Genomic DNA, 23,910 nt, shown 5'->3' with positions numbered 1-23,910 from the left:
TGTTTTTTGGGTTTTTTTGTTTGTGTGGGCTGGTTTTGTTTCTGTGTTTTTTTTTTTTTTTTTTTTTTTCCCTTGGAGCTTTTCTCCGATACTGGGGAATGGCTAGGGCCAGATCCTTCTTTAATTTCACCATCATTTCAGCGTTTTTACCACTTGACTTCAGTGCAGGCATTCTGGATTTACTTGGGTATAAAAAAAACCAACCAAACAAAAAAATCCCACATTCTGTCTCTTTAGGCTGCAGAAGGGTTTTTTTTTTTTTTAAAAAAAAAGCCTTCAAGTTTTTTGTGCTATCTAGAGTAGTATTGCAAATGTCTGAGACTTTACATTATGACTCACTGTCCTAGTGCCCTTTGCCACAGGTGGGATGGAGGTTCTTTAATAAAGAGCATATGCCCCAACTCAATTAAGCCAACATAAAAAGGGTAGCTCCTGGGCAAGCAGGGACACGAATGCAGGTAAGCACCTGAAGCCATGAAAATGCCTTGACTCAGCAGGACATTTTATCCATGCGTGTTCATGAGCCAGTGGCTAAACCACAGCCAGAATAAAGGGAACAATGGTTATAAAGATGACACTAAAAATAAGTGTATCTGTTTTGTGCTTTAGGGTGGTTTTCCTACAAGTCAGCATGAACAACGGGCTAACGTTCATCTCCAGCTCTGTCAGCATCACCAGCACACAGTGTGTAAGTAATTGCAATGGGGCTTGACAGAGAAACCATGAGATCTTGAAAGGAGACGGTGACTCTTCAGGCAAAGCCTCCTTGAGTGAGCATGAGCTCTCTACGGCTTCTGCATCACAGTTATTGACTGGTTCCCAGAAGTTTTCTGAAAAATAACTGAGGCTAGTTAAGATCAAATTGTTATTGATGATGCATAGATCATGATAGATTTACTGAATAAAAAATGGTAACGAAAGGCACCTTCCTCATTTCTATCCAAGGATAGAAATTTGATCCTCAAAGCTAGGATTTGACTAGAAGGAAATCTGGGAAAATCAGGGAAAGAGCATCAGGAAGCAAAACCCTGTAGAGCTTTGCGATCCCTTATGGGATCTGGGCTGAAAGGCCTATCTGCCAGGACTTGGATCTGGAAGGGCCACAGCATGGAAAGTCCTCTAAATTTACATGGTAATTTTTTGGTTCGAGCTTACAGCACAATTTGCCTTTACTACTTCAGTATTCTCTAAGGCGTTTTTACAGTTTTAGTGACAGGAACTGGTTGCTTTTCTCTTGGCATCATGGCAGATGACCAGAAAGATAGCAACCTCAATTCCTGGAATGAGCTTCTTGATAAAAGGTTGCTGCTCAGCCTAGCTGAGGGAGAATGTGCTGCTGCGGGACAGCGATGGCTGAGATAGGAGCATCTCCTTGTCAAAAAGACCACCTATCCCCAGGTGAAGTGTCAGGGACAAACAGCTAGAAGTGATCCATTATGAAAATCTGGTTTTAGAAGCAATCAATCACAATGAAGAGGCTGACTACTAGATAAGCAGTCTTCTTCCTTGCCTTGGAGTAAAAATAGGTAGTGCCCATAGCTGGTGCCAGCACATATGGTAGCTGAAGATTTGGCCTTGTGCTTGTGGACTAAACAAAGTTTGCTGAAGTACCTGATAGCAAAAACTTCGTACCTAAGCTGAGCTTTATTGATATTAGTGTCAAAAAGACTTTATAGCCTACACCAAATGCCATCATATTGGTTTGTAATCATTGTTGGACTTTTTGACAGCTGCAGAACGGAAGGGTAGGAGTGAAGACAGAGGCAGTGATGGAACTTGCAAATCTGATTTTCTGATGTTTTCAGCAACGTAGATGGGAAAATTCACTTGAGATTACTGGAACAGTCTGGGGTGCGGGGACTCAGAATTTAGTAGAGATGTGTTTGCTGATTCATCTGATTATTTTTCCAAAACTTTCCTCCAGATTTTCTACACTGGACTGATATTTTCACATTTTATTCCTGTCTTCTACCTTAGGTACTATAAAACCTTTTGAGTCTGCAGTGAAACACAAGTGTTAACTGGTGCATTTAGTTACCCATATGTAGTTTATTTCTGATGAAGGCTGATATATTAGCCCTAGCTAGGCTTCCTAGAGGCCAGAACATGGACAGAGGAAGCTTTCCTCTTAGTAGCCTTAGGATAAAGAGAGGAATCCAATCTTCAATCCTGTCAATCTCACAATTTTTGACCAGCCTCTTGCAGATTGAATGTGAAGGAGGCAGGGAGCCTGATTCTCAGCTAGTTCAAAATAAGATTGTCTCACTCCAGTTACATCCCATAAGCAGGAGGATTGGCTGTTCAGTTTTAAACTTTGCCTTATTTTCATACATTTCACTCTTCTCGTTTTAGAGACTCCCTCCGTTTCCTTTCCTCTCTTGTTTCCTTTTCTGTGGGTGGCAAGTCAGCTGGCCTGCTCAGCTCTCCTCCCCAGCTGGCCCTTCTGTCCTTTCTATACAGTAAGTATCTTCACTTTAGGAGTAAAGCTTCTGTGTGATCCCTGTCCTTATTTCTGTTCAGCTGCATGAAGTCTGCTATTTCCTTTTTGAAATCCAGCTTCACTACCATGCTTTGTATATTTAATCATCGAAAGAGGACTCTCTAGCTTCTTGCTGCCAGCAGCTCCTGAGCTGCTGCTGGCAAATGTCTTTGCGATTTATGTGAATGCTTTGCATGGGAAAAGCAATGCCTGGGAACAAGGAGGTAATGTGTGTTTGGAATAACAGTAGCAGTGGTATGTCCACCTGGGGCTCATGCACTGCATTGATGCTGTGCTTGGATTTGCTTTTAAGGAGTGCAGCAATACCTCTTAAAGTTATGCTTGACTTTTAGTCATCCTTGTCTCAGCAAACTGACTTCACTGGGAATTCATGCCTCTCCAGTGTCTGCTTCCCAGATGCATTAGTGCTACATGGGGCCACAGGAGGGACAGAGAGGAGGGCTGCAGCATTGAGATACAGCCTGGATAAGGTCTTCTAACAGGACTCCTTTGAGCAGGGGATCTGGCCCCTATTTCATCTTTTCACCTTGGTTTTCTGCTGCTCCCTGACCAAATGAATGAGGTGAGGTAAACAGTGTATCCCAAAACAGGCTGGTTTGTTGCATCAGTAACAAGAAGCCACAGAGCAGTGGAGGGCTGATGATGCTATGACACAGAGATGTGGGATACTGGGCTACGTACCTAAAAGCATGGAGTAGGAGCCGTGGTTGTGTTAGTTCCATCTTGAACATGTCAGGCCTGACAGCTCTAGAATTTGGCTTGAGAAAGAACCTAGGTACTACCCAAGTCAGCCACTCAGGGATCTCATCCCGACTTTGCAAAGGTCTTATCAGCTGGTATGTACTCTTCCGCCCTCAGCTTTTTCATTGTTCAAGAGGAAAACAAACCCACTTGAAACAGTGAAGGGAACTCCTGTTGTAAGAAGGGGGCTAAACAGCAGTTTCTGGTGTCATGGGAATTCAGCAAACAGTTTAATAAGCTGAATCCCATGGACTTTATCCTCCACAAATCTTTGGAATTTGCTTTCTTCCCATTTATCCTCCCACCTATCCTTCTTTGAAAATCTTACAGCTGCTTCTCTAGCCATCTTTTTTTCTTTCAGCCTGATTCACAGTCCTTTCTTCAAGCTCTTTTCACATCTTCCTAGTCCCAGGCTCTTCTCTAGTTTGCTGATAGGTTTTGCCTGTTCTCTGGTACCCCCTGGTACCCCTGTTGCTGGTGAATTGAAGCTCTTCTCAGAAAATTTACCATTGAAGAAGTTTATTTCCCCAGTATGAAGGAAATAGCTGGAGCACCAGAGCTAATCGTAACCTCATCCCAGCGCAGTCCAAGGAAACAGTATGTCCCATCATGTCACTGCCCATCTACAACAAATGCTTAATTTCAAAAAAGCCATGTGCTCTGTATGTTCTGCAAGGGCCAAGCAGCATATGAAGACCTGCTTTCCATAGTCATCAGAGCAATACACAGACTTAATACTTCTTTGGAACACACTGACGTGAAGTGCTATGAGCGCAAAGAATCCATCAACATTTACCCAGGATAGTCAGAGCTGTGATTCTGTTTGGTTGCCTGGCTGCTCTGAAAAGCTAATTGCAAGTACTAACTTTTGAAATTTTTTGAATTCCAGTAATTTTAGAGAAAATTTGACTTTGATTCTGAGTGTAGACCCTTAGCTATGCAGCCTCAGAGTCCCAATGTTCTCTGCAGAGAAATAGATGGAATATAGAAATCAAATGTTGAAGATCATGATTACAGCATCTCATTAAAAACAGTCAAAACAGCCCTAGGAGATACACCAAGAACCAGGAGCATTAAGGACTGGTTTGCCTAATCGCTCAGGCTGGGGTAGTGTGTGTGGTTTGAGTCAAGAGGCAATACAGGCAGGCTTGGGAGCAGATGAGGCTGGGCAAGTAATTTGTGTTTTGCTTGGTGATGTTGACATGTGAACGGTTGCCCGTAAGCTCTTAGCTCCAATATTCCTATTCTTTGAATATCAGCATTTGCACCTCTAGTGATGCAAGGTTACTCTGCACGCCAGAGAGGTTGTGGTCATGTAGTTTGCAATGTTCCTCTGACAATATTAAGGGACCTGTCAGCACAGATTTGCGAATGGTTTGTATACAAGTTTTACATCCTTGAATCTGGTAGGCTATATACCATAAATTTATACATGAGTTATACATATACAAACCACAAACAGGAGTGCTTCAGATACAGATGTCTTACCGAATACTGATGTGACCCTAACGGTAACAGTGATTGAACAATCTACCCGAGACCTGGTAGTGAGGGGAAACCTGGCTCATTTTGCCCAGTCTAAATGTGTAACTTCAGGGCTCCTGCCTTGTGACGTGCAGGTAACTCAGAAGTAATCATCTTGTTTGCAGCTGACTGGGACCATCCTTTTCATTGCTCTCCTGATTCTCTTTCTGCTGCTGGCTCTGGCTTTTCTGTGGTGGTTCTGGCCTCTCTGCTGCACGGTGGTAAGTACAGGGTTTTTATTCTTTTGACTTGGATTCATCTCTTCTCTGCAAAAATACAGAGCTAAAGTGTTGGAGTGGGTGGTTAACTGTTGAAGAAAACGGCTGTTGGGTTTGTAAGGCCCTGATTCAACAAATTGCTTAAAGTGCTTGTTGAAGTCACTTTGGTCTGGGTTTGGTCTGTTGAAAAGCAATGGGGCTAATGAGGATTGAATGGGGGGGAATGGAGCAGGGCAACCCATCTGTGATAGGAGCAAGAAAGCAGAGAGGATATAGCATTGGGATAGATGAACCCTGCTATTATCTCAGATTTCTCCCATTGTTTCTATATTCCAGGTCATCAAGGAGCCGCCGCCACCTCCACCTCCAGAGCCTGTAAGTATGCTATTTTTGAGCTGTTGCACTGTCCAGGAATGTCAGCCTTGTAGGTGTCTTAGTGACACCTTGAAGGCTGTGAGAGGAAGTCTCTTGGGTCAGGACAATTATTTCAGCCTTCTGGCCTTTTTATATACATAAAACAAGATTATTTCCATCCACAGAGAAAATAATTGCATAGCTCAGAATTCCACAGACTAACAGTGTCTGTGGTATTTTGTTCCTTCTGCTGAGCGTCAAACAGGTGTGTAGGCAAATCTGTGCTTCTCAAGCTGTGCTGAAAGCTGTCCCTCCTCCGGTAGAGTTGCTGCTGCTCTCATCAAGAGTTTAGCCCAGAATGGCAGTAAGGAACAAAGTCTGGCCAGATAAAAGAAAGGACAGGAAGGCCACGTTCTTGTGGCTTTGCCACAAGAGAGGGAGAGAAGAGCGTACCCTGCTATGGCTCTGCTGCAGAGTGACCTTTGGAAGGACATTTAGCCTTCCTCCATTTAGGCTGTGAGCTGTTTAAGGCAGGATTGTATTTAGCTCTTTTGGGGACAGTAACGCACTGACCCTGACCTCAGCTTCGTGTCAGTGTACTAATTTCATAAAAATAATAGTGATAAATAACAATAACTCCAGGGAAAACTTATGCCTGCCTTTATTTCTTTCCTAGGCATAGACAGTTAAATGATGGAAAAATACTTGCTTAACCCACAAGAGAAGCTTACAGTTAGCTGCTGACTTGTTGTATTTTGGTGTGAATATCAGGAGGTAACCACAGCTGCTGTTCTGAGGTTGCCAGAGGCCACCATTACTGTGTATGTGATCCTGTTCCTTGTCCTGGGCAGCAGCACTGTGAGAATTTAACTTTAGAATAATCACACTGGTTTTAGGGTGATTAGTGTTGTCATGAAGCATGCAATTGCAGCCATGCTGTGTTTGAAGGAGGTTTCGGAGAACATTGCACCCCTGCAGCAGAGTTGCCAGATGCCTTGTGATTATTCTGATCAACAGATTTTAAATGCAATCAAAGAGACCGAGCTGCCGTAAGCCTCCAGGAATAACACAGAATACAGATTTTATCCATTCCTTTACTTGGTCTTGTACTCCATCCAGTATGGAGTGTTGTTCCGTTATACTTAGCACTAGCCTCCCTAGTGACTATCTGCCCTTTAGCTGATGCCATCTGGTATTGCTGCTATTCAACTGAATATAGTTATCTAAAACTTGTTCTAAACTGCAAGCATTAGATTTCCATCACTTTTTAAAACGTATGTGGTAGCTGTTGCTTCGCTATGTGTTCAGCGTAGGGGATATTTGGTATAAATCCTTTTATCATCTGGGAAAGTATGGGCCGTGACTATTAACTCTGTCCTGCTACTGTCAAGCTTGCCAGCAATCAGGGTTGTCAGACATGAAGACTTGATCTGTGTTACGTTCCATGGAACAGGCAGGATATTTTATATAGTACTCAAGGTCACAATAAATTAAATATAAATTAATTAAAACTGCTGATGTAGTTCACTGGGTACTGTTTTAGAAGTGGTACAAAATCAGATAAAATTTGTTTGTTTGTTATACTCTTAAAAAAAACCCCCACAAACAAAAACTGTGTCAGCAAGAGGTGTAGTTACTTCTCTTTATTAAGAGTGTGAGGAATGAAGATGGTATTGTAGGAGGCTTGTTGTTTCCTCAGTTATTATGTGTTCTTGGAGAGTGTTATGGTGTGACTTTCAGCTTCCTTGACTCAGCGTAACGATAGGGAGTCTGAGAAACGTCAGTGACTTCTATCGGCTCAATATCATAGAGCTGGAGATGTGTTCCCAGGGTTGTCAAACCAGAAACATTTGCCAGCTTTTGGTTAAGCAAGAACAGAATGATGAACCTGAAGTAAAACCCTGATTCAGACTCTCCCATGCTCCAGAAAAATAATCTGCAGTCTTTATAATTGCAGGTCAAAAACTCTGGATCTGAGTTGCTGACAATTTGGAGATGCTCCAGTCTGAGTCCTTGTTCCAAACTGTGCAGCTTGAGCCAGACTCTACAAAGAATCAAGCAGCATAGAATAACTGGTTACAGCTGCCAGGAGAAAAGGGTCTGATGCACATGTTAGAGAACTCACAGTGGTAGCTTTTTTTTTCCCCTTTAGGTGACATTAAGTTCTAAAAGCACAATTAATAAATGGTTTCTTTGGGCTAACTGATTGCTGCCTTTTCTGCATAGCGTAGTGTCAAGCCAGTATAATGTATGATTCATCTCCACTTTCTCTTCCCTTACAAGTCAGTTGTGATTTTGAAGCTCAATGCATATTTGACTAAATAAAAGCTGTCTGGAGAGAGGAACAGGCAACCCTCTTTGGCTTCCTTAGCTAAAAATGCAGCTGCAGAGACAAGAGACTTCTGTTTTTTGTCAGCTAAGTAGTCTGACACACACAAAGCCAGATACCCAAGGACTGGACCATAGGATGTTCAGTTGTTTTCCATAGTTCATGTGAGAACAGCAGTAATATCTCCCGGTCTTTCCCATAGGAATCGGATGATGAAGATGGATTGCCAAAGAAAAAGTGGCCAACCGTGGATGCATCTTATTATGGAGGTCGAGGTGTTGGTGGGATTAAGAGGATGGAGGTATTTGACTTGTTCTTTAGTGTTGTAAAAATCAGCACATTTAATCATAAATTGTAGCAGTATGTTTTCATGTGAGTTTTGAAAAGCTACCTTGTGATGGACTAGAGACTAGTGTTTAGTTAGGGCTTTTCCACCTGACTGTACCTGCTCTCCAAGTAATAGACATCAAGCTGCCATCATTTGCATGAATAATTAAATTAATCTAGCATTATGAGCCAGAGAAAAACTGCAGGTTAAGAAATGCACTGAAAGAAGTTTTAGTTTGGTGAATCAAACCCTTCAGTGCAGTTGGGTCCAGTTCTCTGGCAGAGTTACGCTGGTTTTGAGTGCTTGAGGGTGCCATCTACACTGTGCCATTTACACTGGAAGCAGTTGGTTGGGGAATTTAAACCATTGATTTTTCTTTTTCCCCTCTTTTTTTTTTGTTTGGATTTGGTTTTGTTTTTTCCAGTTAAGCGTTAAATCCTAATGCACAAACACACATCCATGTTCAAATTGGCCAATGAAAAAAATCCTGACCTGGGACTCCTGCACAAGCCAGTCTTGATGTGTAAAGTGAGGTGAAAGAAATGTGCCTTATGCTGTCATATGGCATGTACATTCCAGGGAGTCAGTGGATAATGCTGTGATCAGCAATTAACTCATGTAAATAACCATGTTAGTGAAATCGGATCGATCTTCCTAACAAAGGGTAATATAAGGCAGGGAATTGTCACTCACCTGTATCAGCTGAGGGCCTAATGATGACTTTTAGGGATGTCACACCAGAAACTCCACTCAATTTAATTGGTAGCTGAGGGAGGTGGGCTAGTGTTAGCCAGCTGAGGATCTGGACAAAACTAGAGCTGACAGAAGAAAAGCAATGGCTTCTCAGCAAGACCCTGCATGTCTGCAGTTAAAGTATTGCATCTTAATATCCTTAACCATTTTTCTTGGGAGAATTTTATCAATGATGCTGAGTAACCCCATGGATCATGTTTCCCTTGAATGCAGGGTCACAATTCTGTTTGCAGTAGATCAGGCAGTGAAATCAGAATTTCAGCTTGAAATACGTAGTGTACAGTACGTGAAGACAAAACTACTGCATTCTCTTGTGACTCTGCAATGTCATCTTTGGAAGAGCTGTTTTTAGTAGTAGCTGCGCAAGTTTGAGGGCTGATGCTCTTAAACCATTCACGTACTTGTGCACTAACCTTTTTTCACTTTTGAACTGAACAACAGGAGCTGCTTAGGGGTAGGTGTAAAGACTGCCCACCGTCAGCTGTGCTGCTGCCTGGGTTTTTGCATGAGGCATCGGGAAGCATATTACACCTGTGTCCTAGCAGAGCTGGGCAGTGTGCTTCAGATTTCACTTGGAAATGGGTTAATCTGCCCTGGATGCTGTGAATTCCCACAACACCTCAGGTTACTGGAAGGTGTAAAGGTTCAAGCATCTTTTGAGTGAGACTATTGGATTCTTAAATGTGTGTTCTTGGTTACACTGGAAGTTTGGTGCCTTCCTAAATCTGGCTTTGTGTCTGGTGGCATTGGGTCATCTAGGTTGTCAGTGAAAACTATGTACTGGTGGGGACTGCTGAAGTGTCTCTACTTAGAGTGTGCTCTCCTGACCTCAGGTGCGATGGGGAGACAAGGGGTCAACAGAGGAAGGAGCAAAATTGGAGAAGCCCAAGAATGCTATTATTAAGTTGCCAGAGCAGGAGTACGAGCCATGGGAACCCAAGCCAAAAAAGCCCCATGTGAGAAAACCGCCCTCCCAGCGGAAATGGTATACTCCGATCAAGGTAATGGGACTGCCCCTTAGTCTTATCAAGTCTCTTATGTCACGCGTGTTGCTACATCCCGTGTCCTTAACGCAGCCTTTCTTACTGCAGAGCTGGCAGAGCCTGTTTTAAAAAATGGCCAGTAACCCTCAACTTTGCCCACTCTTGGAATGCGTACTTCACCTTGCACTGTGGTGCCATAGCTTTTTAAGGGAGGATGGAGGGTGATGGAGGGCATGAGCAGAGATCTCTCCTCCCTCAGCTCACACCTTCTTTTCAGGTACTTTTGCACAGCCTGGATTGCAACAGCAGGTATCTCAGTTCCTAGGGCGTGCAGAGGCTGTTTTGTGCCATCTCAAGGCGGCGTACAAAGAGGATCAGATAAAGGGCACTGGCCATCCTTGCTTTGATTGCACTGTGGCTAAGACCTTGGGTTAAGATTCAGCTCTGTTCCCCTCTAGTTCAGCCACAAGATGTAATGCTTGATTTTGGGCAAGTCGCTCTGTCTCTCCACACTTTCATCCCCGTTTCTGCCTTGTCATTATAGTATCTGGTGTCTCTCTGTCTTTTAATGTATGTATCCTCACACAACCCTTGAGGCAGGGCAGAGCTGTTATCTCTGCTTACAGAGGAGGAAGCTGGAGGGCTAGCGCAGGCCAAGGGAGCAGCATACCATGCGCATCCCAGAAACCTGTGGCCGTGTCCCAAACCAGCGTTCTGTGGGGTGAGATTCCCCCCTCCACACCATCCTCACAGACCAGTTTAACAGCACTTGAATTTATTGTCTGGAAAGTACCTCTGAATTTTAAAGTCTGCCTGTGTAGGTAGTCTTGTGGGTGTTTATTCATGAGGTGAGCTCACCTCTCCTCTGTACAGTTCTGCCTTTTGTCAACACCCGTCTAACTGCACCTCTTAGCGGAGTTCTTCACACTGAAGTAGTCATCCTCACAGAGTTCTGTGCAGGCTGAATTTGGCCCATTGTGTATCACGTACACGTTACCCTGTTGAGGTCTCTTTTCTGGCTGTCCAGATATGCAGAGGACAAGGGCACAGAAGCATGTTTGTGCGGAAGCATTAATACAGAAAGGCTGCATCAACTCACCTCTGTTGTAATCTTATGCTGTTTTCCCCTTTCCCCCAAACTTCTTGGTCATGTCTATGTTGTTTTCTCTCTTTTTTTCATTCCAGGGCAAACTTGATGCACTGTGGGCTTTGGTTCGACGAGGCTATGATCAAGTCTCTCTTATGAGACCACAGCCAGGGGATAAGGTAAGGTGTCACAAACATGCTGTCATGCTACTTCTCTGTTAATAGCAGCAACGTTCTTTCCCTCCTAACCGCCCCATCTTTTTTTTTTTCCTTTTTTTGCGAGCTTGTCTCTCTTCACATTACCCTAAGGCTAAAAATTTGTCACAAGAACCAGAGATTTCAAAATGAGCTAAAATGTTTGCTGTGGCATCTATTTAAAAGTATTGCCCCAAAAGGTCAACAGCGATGTCTCCACTGTGATGATGTGATCAGACTGAGGAAGAAGCTGGCTGGCCACAGTAGTATATGAGACCTTTTTCAACCATGTAAGGTCTTAGCTTTTGTCTTCTGGGCACATACTGGGCACACATACTGAAGTCAAAGGATAGGTTCTTTGTCTGAGGGTTCTGGGGGACTGCTCATCCCTCAATATGCAGGAGTCATTCTAGAACAGTAATTATCCTTCCTATCCAACTTCAGAAAAATGCTTCTCAGACTTAATAACAGAATAAGTGATTGATGAGAAAAATCATGAACTGTGCAGGTGATGAAGAAACAAAGTATAGCGAAGTTAATGGAGAATAAAAGTTTTTATAAAATCCTGTGCCAAGACCCATTTCTTGGTCATATCCTATGCGTAGGCAGAGAGTATCTCCTGCCTTGATAAACTCTATTGGCCAAACACAGGTCTCCTGGGAGGAAGCAGGGAGCTTGTGCCTTTCCAGAGCCATCTGATGCCTGTGTGCTGCCCCTGGGTCACTTCCGATAGCTTAGTTCAAAGCTCTAACAACTTCCTCCTGAAAGCCTGGCACCATTATGGTTGTTGTTTTGTTATTCCAGGGGAGCAACTTGGTGAGAATTGAGTGCTGCTGCTTTGCCAAATCTGGACCTTCAGATTTGGCTTTCTGTGGTGGCACTTTGAAATATGAGGACTGAGTAGAGATGACAGCATCTTTCTCCCCACTCTGTCCAGAGTCCTTGTATTTCATCACCTTTGCTCTGAGGGGAGGGAGTTACAGAGTTCAGCAGCAGGGGCCATAAAGTGCTGCTCTGGGGCAGGAGTGGTGCAGAGGCCCTTGTGCTGGGCTGGTTTGCATGGGTGACTTTCACACCTGAGAACAGACTTTAAAAGTAGCCTGAATTTGCGTCATCCAGGACAAATAAGTTGCATCCATCTGGCTTTTGGCAAAATACCGTTATGACATTTGTCTAGTTATTAACCAAACACGCAACTTCAGTATTTAAAGTTTAGTATCTTCCATTTTTCTTTTCATGCGTAAAGAAACTAAGGACAAACTCAGCTTCCTAGGCTACTTTAAAATGGTCTTAATTGTTTCACTAATCTGCATTTTCAAGGCAGCTGCACTTAAGACATCTTATTTACTTTTTAAGCACGATCTAGAGCTTGTGAATAGGCTCTTTAGGCCCAGCTGTATTTTGATAGTACTGACATTGTATAATATGACTCTATCCTCTGCCCTTCACTCCCTCGGTTGGTACGTTTCTATCAGTGCAAAACACAACGGAGCCTCTGTTAGCCTGTGCAGTTAAGAAACATGTAGGGAACAGGGATCCTCAGTTTCTTGCCTTCCAGCTCTGCAGCGGGGAGGATGAGGAGCTCAAAAGAGGCAATGTAAAACAGAGCGAGCTGAGGGATTATTGTATCAGGGAGAATATTAGAAAAATCAAATGTACATCTGGGAAATAGGGTGGAAAGAATCCTATTGAGCCAGATTTGGTGGAAGAATGGGATCATCTCTGTTCCCTGGCCTGTGAAATTAACTTAGGCTGAAGAATATTGAAAGTGAAACAAGAAAATGACTAGACATCCTTCTGCTGTTTAAAAATAAATAAAAAAATATATACAGGACATCACAGGCCTGTATTTCATGGAGAAAGCCAGCACAGAAAAGAACAAGGTTGGTTTTTCTAGTAGCGATCCCTCAGTGGAGAAATGGCGTCTGGAGAGTAGGCTTTTGAGTGGAGGGGAAGTGTGTGTGCACCTAAGTACATAGGAGTATACACACACATGCACACACTTACTTGGTGGATGAAGAATGGAGAGATCGAGTTAGTGCTTTGAGTGACCGGCAGCATGGTGAGCCTGTAGCTCTGGCTGTGCAGAGCTGGGGGAGCCTGTCTACCCCGGAGCAAGCCCGCAGTTTTGCTCGACCCAGCCCGGGAGGGGACAGGGTCACTCCTGTACAGGTGTGCTGACAGCAGTCAGTGGACTTTGGTTTACTGTTGGGGAGACGTGAAAGCACAGCCTGACATTCCTCGGTGCATGGTGTTCTTCAGGCTGCTCCATCCAGAGGCCAGGGATTGGTGATCTTGGAGAGAGGCATTGCTTTGCTTTGCAGGGTTTTGAGGAATTTGGGGCATCGGGGGAAGAGTTCTCTGGGTTTTTTAGTTTGCCTTTTTTGTTTCATTTTACAATAATTTCATAGCTGTCTTGGTTGTTCAGGAAAGCTTGGAGCTCAGAGAGCAAAAGGAACATAATTTAACTCTGTTTCGGGAGTGGCATTTGGATTCGTAACTCAGAAAATTCCTCTCTCTGGATTTCCCAGAATAAGTCAAATTACTAGATTTACATTTTCAGGAATTACCAGAGATATAGGGCTTTTTTTCCCCCCCTGGAACAAGATAACTCACTGAAGTTATATTTTTCAAAATTTCTATTTTAGAGTTCACCTCCACTGAATAAGATTTCATTTTCCATTTTTATTGCTTCCATTGGGCATATGTTTGCTTTTTGCAGCCATTGGGAGATATTTATAGCAAAGCAATTTTTTCTGCATATTGGAAATACTAATTATAGAGAAGAGAACATCCACAGCACAAGGAGAAAAATATTTTTCATGAGACTTTTGGGACAGGGCCAAGGTGACAAAGATTTTTTTTTACATTAGAACATTCTTTAAAAAGTCTTTTGAAAAGTGTAATTTCTTTCATCATTTGAAAATGAGCACTGTGGTTTAAGAGTTTTTGTCCTCCAAAAATCTGAAAAATACTTGTAGAAAAACCTCTTTCTGTCATAGTTTTGGTGGTAAATAAAATATGTTAATGTTTGTTGGCACATTCACCAATGTACCTGGTTTTGTCACAGAGGAGCAAAAGTCCATTAGACAGTTTTCAGAGCTGTTCAGCATCTTCCGCCACAACACAGCCTTCTTCACTTTGTCTGTGCAAACCATACAGCGAAGGCAGTGTTGCTACTCCAGGTTTTCAGATCATGACTTCTCACCCATTACCACCATGAAGCGAAGTTAAAAGTGGCACTGTCTGTATTTTTTTTTTAGTCTTCTGCTATTCCGGAGTGTGTGTGAGACACTTGCAGTGGAAATTCGAGCCAAAGCATGTGCAGGAATACAGGGCTGGCTGCTGCAAGGGACTTTCTGTTGTCCTTTGCTCTGGGTGGCCAGGGCTGCTGTCCATCCATCCTCATTCCTTCCTTCATCATGTTCCTGTTGCCTTTCCCAACCCACCTGCTCTCTTCCTTACCTGCAGCTCCCCTTGGATGCCTGCCCTAGACATTCCCTTCCATTTCTTCTGTGGTTTCTTCCTCTCGTTTCTGTCTTCCTCAGTCTGCGTTTCCCTGCACGTCCCCTTGATGAGACAGACTGGTGCCCTGCAGTCCTGCCCTCTGGAAGCAATGGGGTGGTGACCAGCCTCCTTCTGGTCACCACTCCTCTATTTTTCTCGTGCTGCAGGAAGCATGCCCTGGTTTATGGCCTCACTGTCTGAGGCTCCTGAGAGCTCTCTTGCTTTGGCCCATGCCTTCCATGGACTTGACAAGAAAAGGCTCTTAGGATGGATGATGTATCAGTAAGACCGTATTGTGTTAATAGAAGTGGCTGTGAAAATCACAGGTGCTTTTCAGAGCTGCCTATTTAAAGAAAACACATGCTTTGATGCCCCTTCTTCTGGGAGCTGTGGCCACGGTGTTTGGCTTGGCTCCGTTCAGGATTATGTCACAGCGCCACCACTGAAATTGGTAATTAGTTTGGCAAGCACCTCAGTAAAGGGTCACAAGACCCTGCCCTGTTCACTTGACTTCTGCAGGTCACCCCTAGCAGGAGCTTCCATTGCACCAGGGTGGGACAGCAAGGGATAAACACACTTAGATGTGCCTCATGGTTAGCAGATAGTCTGCTATTTGTGGGATTGCTTTTTGCTGAGTTCTCAGACAGGATCAGCAGTAGACCAAAATGATGAAGTCTTTGTTGCAGATTGCTGGGCTTTCTTCCTTGCTGTGATGTACAAAGCAAAAATGCACATAAAGTCTTCTCTACTGCTGCAGTGATACATCCCATAGCAGGTATACATACAGCAGATGTATCCCGTAGCTGCTGTACTTCCCTTCCTCCCCAGAAATTTGAGGCTTAGAGGACCACCAGTCACTCTGGCCCAAGAAAGGGGTTGACAGCTCTGAGGGAACGCTGCTCATCCAGCAACAGGAAGTATGTGAGAGAGGACACATGGCCTGGTGAGCTACCTGTTGCTCAGGATACTGAGGCTGCCTTGAGGACTTCCCCATCACTGTGTTGGTGCCCTTTTGAGCTTGCAGGGGGCTGCTATGAAGATTGGAGCTTGGGAAATACTCATGTCTGACTGTCTTGAGGTATCTCATAGAAACCACAGTACCTGGTTGTCAGTAGTCTCTGTAAAAGGGAACTGTCAAGCTCTTCCCCTTGGCCTTGTGGATCAAAAGAGGGGCTGTTACCAGTGCCAGCAAGTAAACATAAAAAGCACCGATATGTGCAGAGAGAAAGGTGAGATGCTTCTTTCAAATTGTCTGCTTAGTTGCTGCTTTCAGCAAATCTATTCCGTTTTGCATTTCAGCACATACTGTCACAGGAAATTCTCAGAGGCTCGGTTTACGAAAAACCTCAACTGAAAAAAACAAAAAGACATTTTTCTCCCCAGGCAGAATTGCTCTTGTTTAAAGCTTTAGAAAGTGATCTAATTTTTGTCATTGAAAATTACCTGCAACAGAGAATAAGAGTGTGGACTGGATTTTGCTGTCACCATCACCCTTACACGGGGCTTTGCTTAGAAAAAAGCAGTGCTTTGACAGTACTACCCTGTGGCTTGCACATCCAAAACCCTTTCCTGGGGAAGGGGATTAGAAGCAGGCTGTTGTACAGAAATCTGAAAGCCTTTTTTCCTTCTTCATTCCACAAAGTTGAAAGTAAAAAGGCTGCTGGGTAGCCAGAAGTTTCACTAACTATGAGCTGCTGGTCATTTTGGAAGCCAGGTCTTCAGGGTCTTTCAGGTTCTCACCATTGAGTTACTGCATGACTTTGAACAAGGCACAGCAGTGTGAATTTTAAGGACCAGCCTCTGAAATGAGAACAGGAGTGCTTGGCTTCCTTATTCTGTGTGTCCCCTTCAAAGTGATCACTCTTAAGCTGATAGGTCTGTTGAAGTTCAGAGGATCTGATTACCCTCCAGTTCTGAGTGATTCCATGTAATGCTGACCATGACATCTATGTGCCTTAGGTTTTCCAACCACAGAATAATCAGAAGAACACAGTATTTATTAACTTTTATCTGTGAGGTTTAGTTAAGTCCTGCTTGGGACTCCACAGATGAACAATGGGCCACCAAGCCTATGGATTATTAATGACTAGTAATTACTTTCTGGCTGCTACCTACAGGCAGTCAGCAGTTTGAATGCCGCCCGTGGGGATGGCAGCACCTGCCTGTCACTCCACACTAGCTGCCCACATACCAGTGCTCTTTGGAGCTCATTTTAATAACTTCTTTTCAAAACTCAGTAATGGCCTTTAATAGGCTTCCCTGCCACTTGCTTGGAGTTGTGTTGTAATCACCCAGGTAATAATTTGCAGAGCTACAGGGGGTGCTAGAAAAGCAGCATTGAGCTCCTTCAGACAGTACTGATCAGCATGAGTTCTGGGGCTTTCCTCCCTTTGCTTAACCTTTCTAGAGCCAATTACCTTGATGAGATTCTGAAAAATTAAAGAGACAGGGACATTGCCTGCTGATCTCACTTATTCATTTTCGATCAAAATGTGACACATGTAGCTCCCATTTTACTTTTTTTTCTTTTTGTAAAGGACACCAGTATCTATAAGGTTCATCCCTGCTGTAGCAGGCATGGGGAGAAAAAAGCTTCCTGGTCTGGAACCAATGTCCTAAAGCACAGTTTTCAACCCTGCAGCTGGAAACATAAAATCAGTGACTAATGAATTTCCTGTCCTGCAAGAAGCCTACATCCTGGTGTTACCTCTCACTTGTGCCAGGATCATGTTGTTTCTGATGTGTAAGAATTCACAAATAGGCACTGGGGAGAGAATGCTGCTTGTCTACCCCTGGGTGGAACTAGTGGCCTGTCCACACCGTTGGGAGTCAGAGGAACGCTCACTAACAAAAACTATGAGAGGCTCTTCCGACGGATGGGTGCAAATCCCAGGGCTGGTGCCACTTAGCATGCAATGGGATGAAGGAGGTTTGTCCTTGTTGTTGAGATATGAAGGTGTGATTTTGGAGACCCTGGCTGTAGCTGATGTAGGTTACTTCACTTCTGATGTACCGTAGTTCCACAGTGATGAATGAGATGAGCAGTAAATTCTATGACAGTGAGACTGTGTTCCTAGCAGCACTTTGAGTGCTTCATAGATTGGCTCTGTTGGGTAGACAGGTGGACAGGAGCTCTTCTGCTACTCTTAAAGCACTTTGATATATCTTTGATATTTATGGTAAAGGAACAGGTTCCGGTTTTTTATAGGGGATGTGACTTCGGGATAAGTCCTGGTGACTTAGACCCTTGTTAACTTTGACTCTGGCATGTCTGCCTTAGGGAAACAGGCTCTTGCATGTCATTATCACAGTTTTCCAGGCAGCACTTCATCGATGCTCCACAATCGTCCTTAGAGTACACTGTGTCTAAGATATGAAGGCCTGGCCTGGAGTCTTGGTGACTATCTTGGGATTTAGGAGGAAGCCCATAACCTGAGATATATACTTTTTTTGAGAAGTCAAGTGCACAAATGAACAATGCAGTTACTTACTAGGAAGCTATGTCTATTAAGACTTAATTTAATCTTGTTTCGAACGGAGACATCTTCCAGTTTTATATGACAGTCTCAGATAAGGACTGTACCTGGAACAAGAAGTCTGCAAACATTTTGTGCTCTTTGCAGCATCACTGGTGCTTTCTGCAGCTTTTTAGGATCTTTCTGCCTCCTTTTTCTTTTCTTTTCTTTTTTTTTTTTGTTAGTTTTCTGGCATGTGAACATGCCTCTTCTTTCCTCCTCCTTTTTGGGTTTCTTCTAGGGAACATAGTTACCCAAGTAGACAATTCAGTCTTCACAGGCTGATAACTTTAAGGAGTGGGATATACAGAAACTTTGAAGCGAGGCTTACCAGGAGGAGTGTCCCTTCTTGCAATGCTAAAGGCCAAGCGCTCTGAGTGGAGCAGACCTTTGAAAAATGAGAGGAGGTGTACCTTGTTTTTTTCTACTGCTAGTGCTCATGGAAAAGAGTAACTTCAAAAATGCAGAGCTGGTAGTTGATAGACTGGTCAAGCTGCATAGGAGAAACATGGCAGGGATACATTTTCTTGGAGTGTTAGGTCTCTAGCATACATGAAATGGGAAGGAGAATTCCATGTCAGGACTTTGGTACTTGAGTTGTTTCCCTAGCGTGTTCATTCCTAGGAATAGTAAGGTGGTTTTGTCCTAAGGAGCAAAGCCATCCAACTTAATATAGGAGTTTGGGGGGGAGGAGGGGTTGTCTGTGCTTTGTAAATACGCCAGCATTGATAATGAACTATATAGAGAAGAAAATCCTTGTGAGATAAGCACAAAGGAACCTGGGAGCTGTGGACAGTAAACATTGTCTACTTGCTCTAGGTAGCGACAGAGTCATTTAAGGGTCAGTTACCCAGAGAAGGTTTGGGGATGCTTGCATCTGTTTCCAGACTCTAAACAGAGGCAGCATGTCTGTGTGGTGGGCTTAAATGTTTTGCTGAGGCAAGGCAAAATAATAACCACTTTCACCAGAAATCTCTCTGAGTCTCCAGCATTATCATATACCCTAGGTGGGTCAAGAGCATTGTGCTGTTCCTCTGTGCATGCCGTAATCCCAGCTTGCTGCTGAAGAGACAATCATATAATTCACCCTGGAAAGCACAATGACACTTAATTACAGTTTGAGCAAGACCAGTTATGGTCTTTTGTGGCCTAATTTGCTCCACCCAGCAAGCCACCAATACCTCAAGGCTGAGCCTGTTGCACCCAGCAAATGTTTGTTGCTCTTGTTGCTATGCTCCAAAGCCCTCTCATTCTGGGTGATGAACAAATGTGATCTCGTTTTCCCTGAAAATGCCAAAGGAAAGAGAAAAATCTTTTGCAAACCAGCCACTGATGTTTTTTCTTGAGCCACATTCTAGTCTGGTCAGCATTCAAGTGTGGAAATGTGTGGTACTGTGGTTAAAACAAGGGATGTGAGTCATGAGTCCTGAACTTGTACATACCTTCCCCCTGCCCACCCCCACCCCCTCAAGCTGCTCCATAACCTTGGGTAGATGGCATGACCTGACAGCGGCTCTGCTCACTTCCTCCTCTCTGAGAGCCTCATCCATAAAAGCTGTCAGAAGAGAGGAAAGCAGTAAATCATGTATTGTGAGTGCAGGTTTAGGTTAAGATATTTCTCTCAGGTTTGGGTGGGATTTGGCCTGGCACAACTGTACTTTGAGATTGGTACTGAATATAAAGTATGCCTGATAGACCTGAACTTTGCTTGTATCATCCCAGTATTATCCTTTTCTGTTCCCTTTGCCACTTCAGCTTTTTTAGGGCTCAGAACCAACAATGGATCTGCTCTGTGTGTTACTACAGCCTCAGCAAGGTCCAAAACATGTGATGTTTGGTTCATTCCTGCAAGATATCTTGTGACTCTGGCCATTCTCTTAAGAGGTGTCTGTAGCCTGTTCCTGCATTTTCCTGCTAAGGCAGGATTGAAAATAACATGCAGGTCCCTGCTGAATGGAGTGTGATACAAATTATTTTAATATCCCCGTCCTGAATACTGGGATGGGTTCTCCATGTCTCTTCTTTGTGTGCCTAAACTGGGGAAGTTGTGTCAGGCATGTGGGAGCTGGATGGCGGGGATGTGTTCAGCACAAAATTTATTTTGCTGAAGGCTTCTGGTCATAGCTTAAAAGGGCAGTTTCCCTGGCTGAGATATTCCTCCCTCAGATTCCTTGTTGTTAGCTGGTTTCTCCAGGGGTAAATTGGAAGTAGCCCACTTCACTTCTCTGCACTGGTCTTCACACTAACTGAATGGACTGCTCCCAGAGGACCCATCCCTGGTCTCAAGCAGTGCCACGCACAGTGGGGACTGGGAACTGTGGCGCAGTGTCTGCAGACATTCGTGTCTTGGGAACCTGTCAGTACTTGATTGTATTCAACTCTGCGTTCTGATTAAAGGCGCTACAGTAGCCTGGGATACTGCAGCTATTAATCTTACTGCAAAACAGTTCCTGGTTTAATTCTCGAATAGATTTGGACACCATTTTCCTCGTGACTCTATTTTGGCAAAAAACTGCTTTTCTAGATGGTCTATAAATATTTTTGCATGTTAGTGGAATTAGCTGAAGCAGGAAAAATGCCCTTGAAAAAGTCTAAATATTTTCAGTTTTTGTTTTGAAACACTTTTTCTGTCCAAAACTCAAAGAGAAGAGGTTTGAATTTAACAACATATGTGTTTCAAGCCCAAGTGAAACTTACTTGGACACTCTGCTTTTACCTGAAAAATGAAGTCTTTTGGTTGGGGTTGATTTTTCCCTTGTCCAGCAAGTGAACCGAAAGATGACTTTTATTGCCACTGTTAGATGCAGTGCATGCCATGGGCCTGTTTGTGAGTTTGCCCTGGCAACCTACCTCCCTCGGCCCTTTGGGGATCCCTGGACACTGGTGTCAAAAGAAGAGCTCCTGTGCTCTCTCCTCCCTTCTCCACCCTGTAAATCCTACGTTCTCAGCTATTTGGCTCCCATAGCCAGGGTGTCTGAGGGCATTCAGGACTTTTGAAGGATTTCTTCTCCCACCCTCTTTACAAAGAAAGGCTGGTTCCCCCTCACCTCTGTGAGAGGGGCTCAGGCATCTCAGCTCTCACCTGGGCTTTCTGGGCAGCAGCGTGGGCAGTGGCTCCGTGAAGCCAACAGGTTTTATTCTGAATGTGCTTAGCTGTGCTTCACTGTTGCTCTGTTCTGCTCTCAGCCTGTATGCAGCTGTCTTCTCATTTGTGACTCAGGCATCAAGAGTTTCTGAAGTGGGGACTGACTTTCTGTGCTGTGTTTCCCTGGTGCTGCACCAGCGACCCAGCGACCAGGGTTTGTGCGCAGCTTAGTTTGGTTCCTAGAAAGTAGGGTAAAAGGCTCAAAATTTACTTACAAATTTGTGGCCCGTGTGAATGATCCGCCCTGCCTCAGCTGCTTCTAAATAGCACTGTCTTTCCTGGGTCAGGACGTGTCCTGTGTAAAGTTGCGTTACCTCCTCCTCCTTAAAGCTCAGTCTAATTCCTTTTGTGATGTGAAGCGCATTGAGTGAGCCCAGTAGGTTACACCTCTTGGCAGCAGCACCTCACACACGCTGTGCCGTAAACAGTTTTCTGCTGCTGCTTGGATCATCCTTGTGCATTTGCACTCATCACTTCGCAATTTTTGATTTTAATTTATCTGATGTACCGAAGGCCATTATAGGGTCCTCACTGTTAAGAGTATGAGTGATTTACAGTCCACAATGCAGTGATTTCCTTCCCCTCCCATAACTCCATAATAGGAGGGAGCAGAAGTGACCTTAGTTTAGTTACAGAGAGGCCAGATAATGCACTGCATAAAGAATGGGCTGAACTGATTCTCCTTTTTAAAAGCTGCACTAAAGAAAATAGTATTTGTATTCTCATTGCTGGACACCGCCACTTTACTGAACCTTAGTTTTAAAACCCTCCTGACTTCTGTCAGCCCCATATTCTCATCTCTTCGTAGTTTTGGATTACAGTGATTTTAGGCATCAGTGCTGAGCTGCCACATAGATCCCCAGAAAATTGTTATTGACAAGAGAGGACTTATTAAACTGGAAGATATTTAAAGAGTAGGATCCTCGTGCAAACAAACACCTTATGTTGATGGTATTTAATGTTTTAATTTGAGACCTAATAACTTAGAGTGGCTACATATAAAAATTAATTACAAGTTAAAAAAATAATTGTTAATGATTAACTCAATAACCACATTATAATTAATGGTGATGATTAAAATTTGTTGAGTAATATAATGAGAAATTAATTATAAATCACATATTTATTGACCCGAAAGCATGATCAGCCCTCAAACTGCTGATACGGAAATCTCTGACATTTCCAATATGTTATTTGTCTACACAAAACCAATATCGGAGTCCTGAATGTAGGAGTAGGAGTTAGTAGCAGTTACTTAAATATGCCCGAAAACCAGGCAGACTTAGGTTTTACGTGACAAACTGTTTCAGCAGCTCACTAGTTTCTAGCCTGTATGCTGCAGGGTAATCAGTGCAATTCCCAGGAAATCTGTGAAGGTTTTAATGAGCTGTGACATGTTCAGCACGCAGTCAGCATGAAGCAGCGCAGTGTGAGGAAGCTTTTGGCAAAAGCTGATGCGCATAGATCCTTGCTCCTGAGGAGCCAGCTGCTACTCCTGACTCTTGCCCAGGGAACTCGAACAGTGGAACTCTGTACCACCTCAGTTCAACTCTTTCTCTATAAAATTACTGCATCCATAATCAGCCTCATTCATAAACACATTTGCTAAACAAGTTTCCCATACTGTTGCTGTTTGAGGATACTTGGTGTAGGTGTTTCTGGTAGAACCCTTCTGCTCTTTATTAGGAGACAGGGATTACCCTGACCTCTAATTTTTCCAAGATGCAACTTTTGCAAAAGCCACCGATCTTAAAGGTATATATCCCATTGTTTTGCGTGTGTGAATCAAACCCTTCACTTAGCCAAAGTGATTCTGACTTTTTTTAGATGCTCACTCTTGTCATTTTGTAGGTATCCAAATCTATTCTTTTGAGTTTTAGAGCTCCACTTTTACACTGAACTATTGATAGATATTTAGTAAGTGAAGCTACATGCTGTCAAACGATGTCCATAGCAAGCTGGCAGAGTCATCCTAGTGACATCCATAAATAAAACTGGGAGAGAAAGAGACCTTTTCATTTGAGCCCAAGGACATTATTTTATTTCAGCATCCTCAAGGTAATGGACTGGGAGCTACTTTAATTTTTTAATGTGATGGTCCAGTGTTTTGGATTGCTATGCTCAAACTTTAAAGGTATTGTTTTATTTTAATCTATTCTAAAATGTAAAGGCAAGTATCATATTCTTACAAAGTCAAGGGCCAAGAAATTTCAGTAAACATTTAAGTGAAGCCAACTCTTCCTCAGTCAGATACCCCCGCTGCTTGTCAGAATTGTAGCACCGAGGCTTCATAAGCACATAAAGGTGAATGAAAACTCAAGCAGGATTTGTAACAGGAAGGATATCTTTTATTAAGTCATCTAATAAAGCTTAAAGTAAGAAACAGACATACTTTGGTACACAAACACTCCAGCATTCAGAGAAACTGGATTTGATTTTTATTAGGTAAACACCAGTGTGTGTATTGAACAAGAGAAAAGGGACGGCTACTGGCAGATGGGGTGGATTTTTTTAAATTCTTCTTGCTAAAGTGCTCCTAGTATCATGGGTGAAGACACTTGCCCATGGCACTCTTTGAATTGCCTGGATCCTTTTAACGGTTGTTCCTTTTCATTGAAAACTTGCTGAGTAATAGCTAAAGATTTTGGAGGAACAGGCGCTGGGGATTGATGTACTGAGCACTATGATGAAAGCAGCCTAGAAACAAGATGCGGTGGCTTTCAAGAGACTCC

General features: G+C 43.5%; 1 protein-coding gene across 1 annotated transcript in view; it reads left to right on the top strand.

Moving 5' to 3' along the window:
* Positions 1-23,910, top strand: part of LOC104498709 (anthrax toxin receptor 1-like) — a 55,401-nt gene that overhangs the window by 27,037 nt on the left and 4,454 nt on the right. Inside the window, exons 12-17 of the mRNA XM_010142124.1 lie at positions 610-688; positions 4,891-4,986; positions 5,320-5,358; positions 7,869-7,967; positions 9,581-9,748; positions 10,916-10,996. Coding sequence (XP_010140426.1) covers positions 610-688; positions 4,891-4,986; positions 5,320-5,358; positions 7,869-7,967; positions 9,581-9,748; positions 10,916-10,996 — 562 coding nt within the window. The remainder of the gene's footprint in view (positions 1-609; positions 689-4,890; positions 4,987-5,319; positions 5,359-7,868; positions 7,968-9,580; positions 9,749-10,915; positions 10,997-23,910) is intronic.

Source organism: Buceros rhinoceros, unplaced genomic scaffold (genome assembly GCF_000710305.1).
Source record: "Buceros rhinoceros silvestris isolate BGI_N320 unplaced genomic scaffold, ASM71030v1 scaffold10588, whole genome shotgun sequence".
Lineage (NCBI taxonomy): Eukaryota > Metazoa > Chordata > Aves > Bucerotiformes > Bucerotidae > Buceros > Buceros rhinoceros.
The sequence above is the reverse complement of the archived record's forward strand: the minus strand, read 5'-3'. Positions and strand labels throughout refer to the sequence as shown.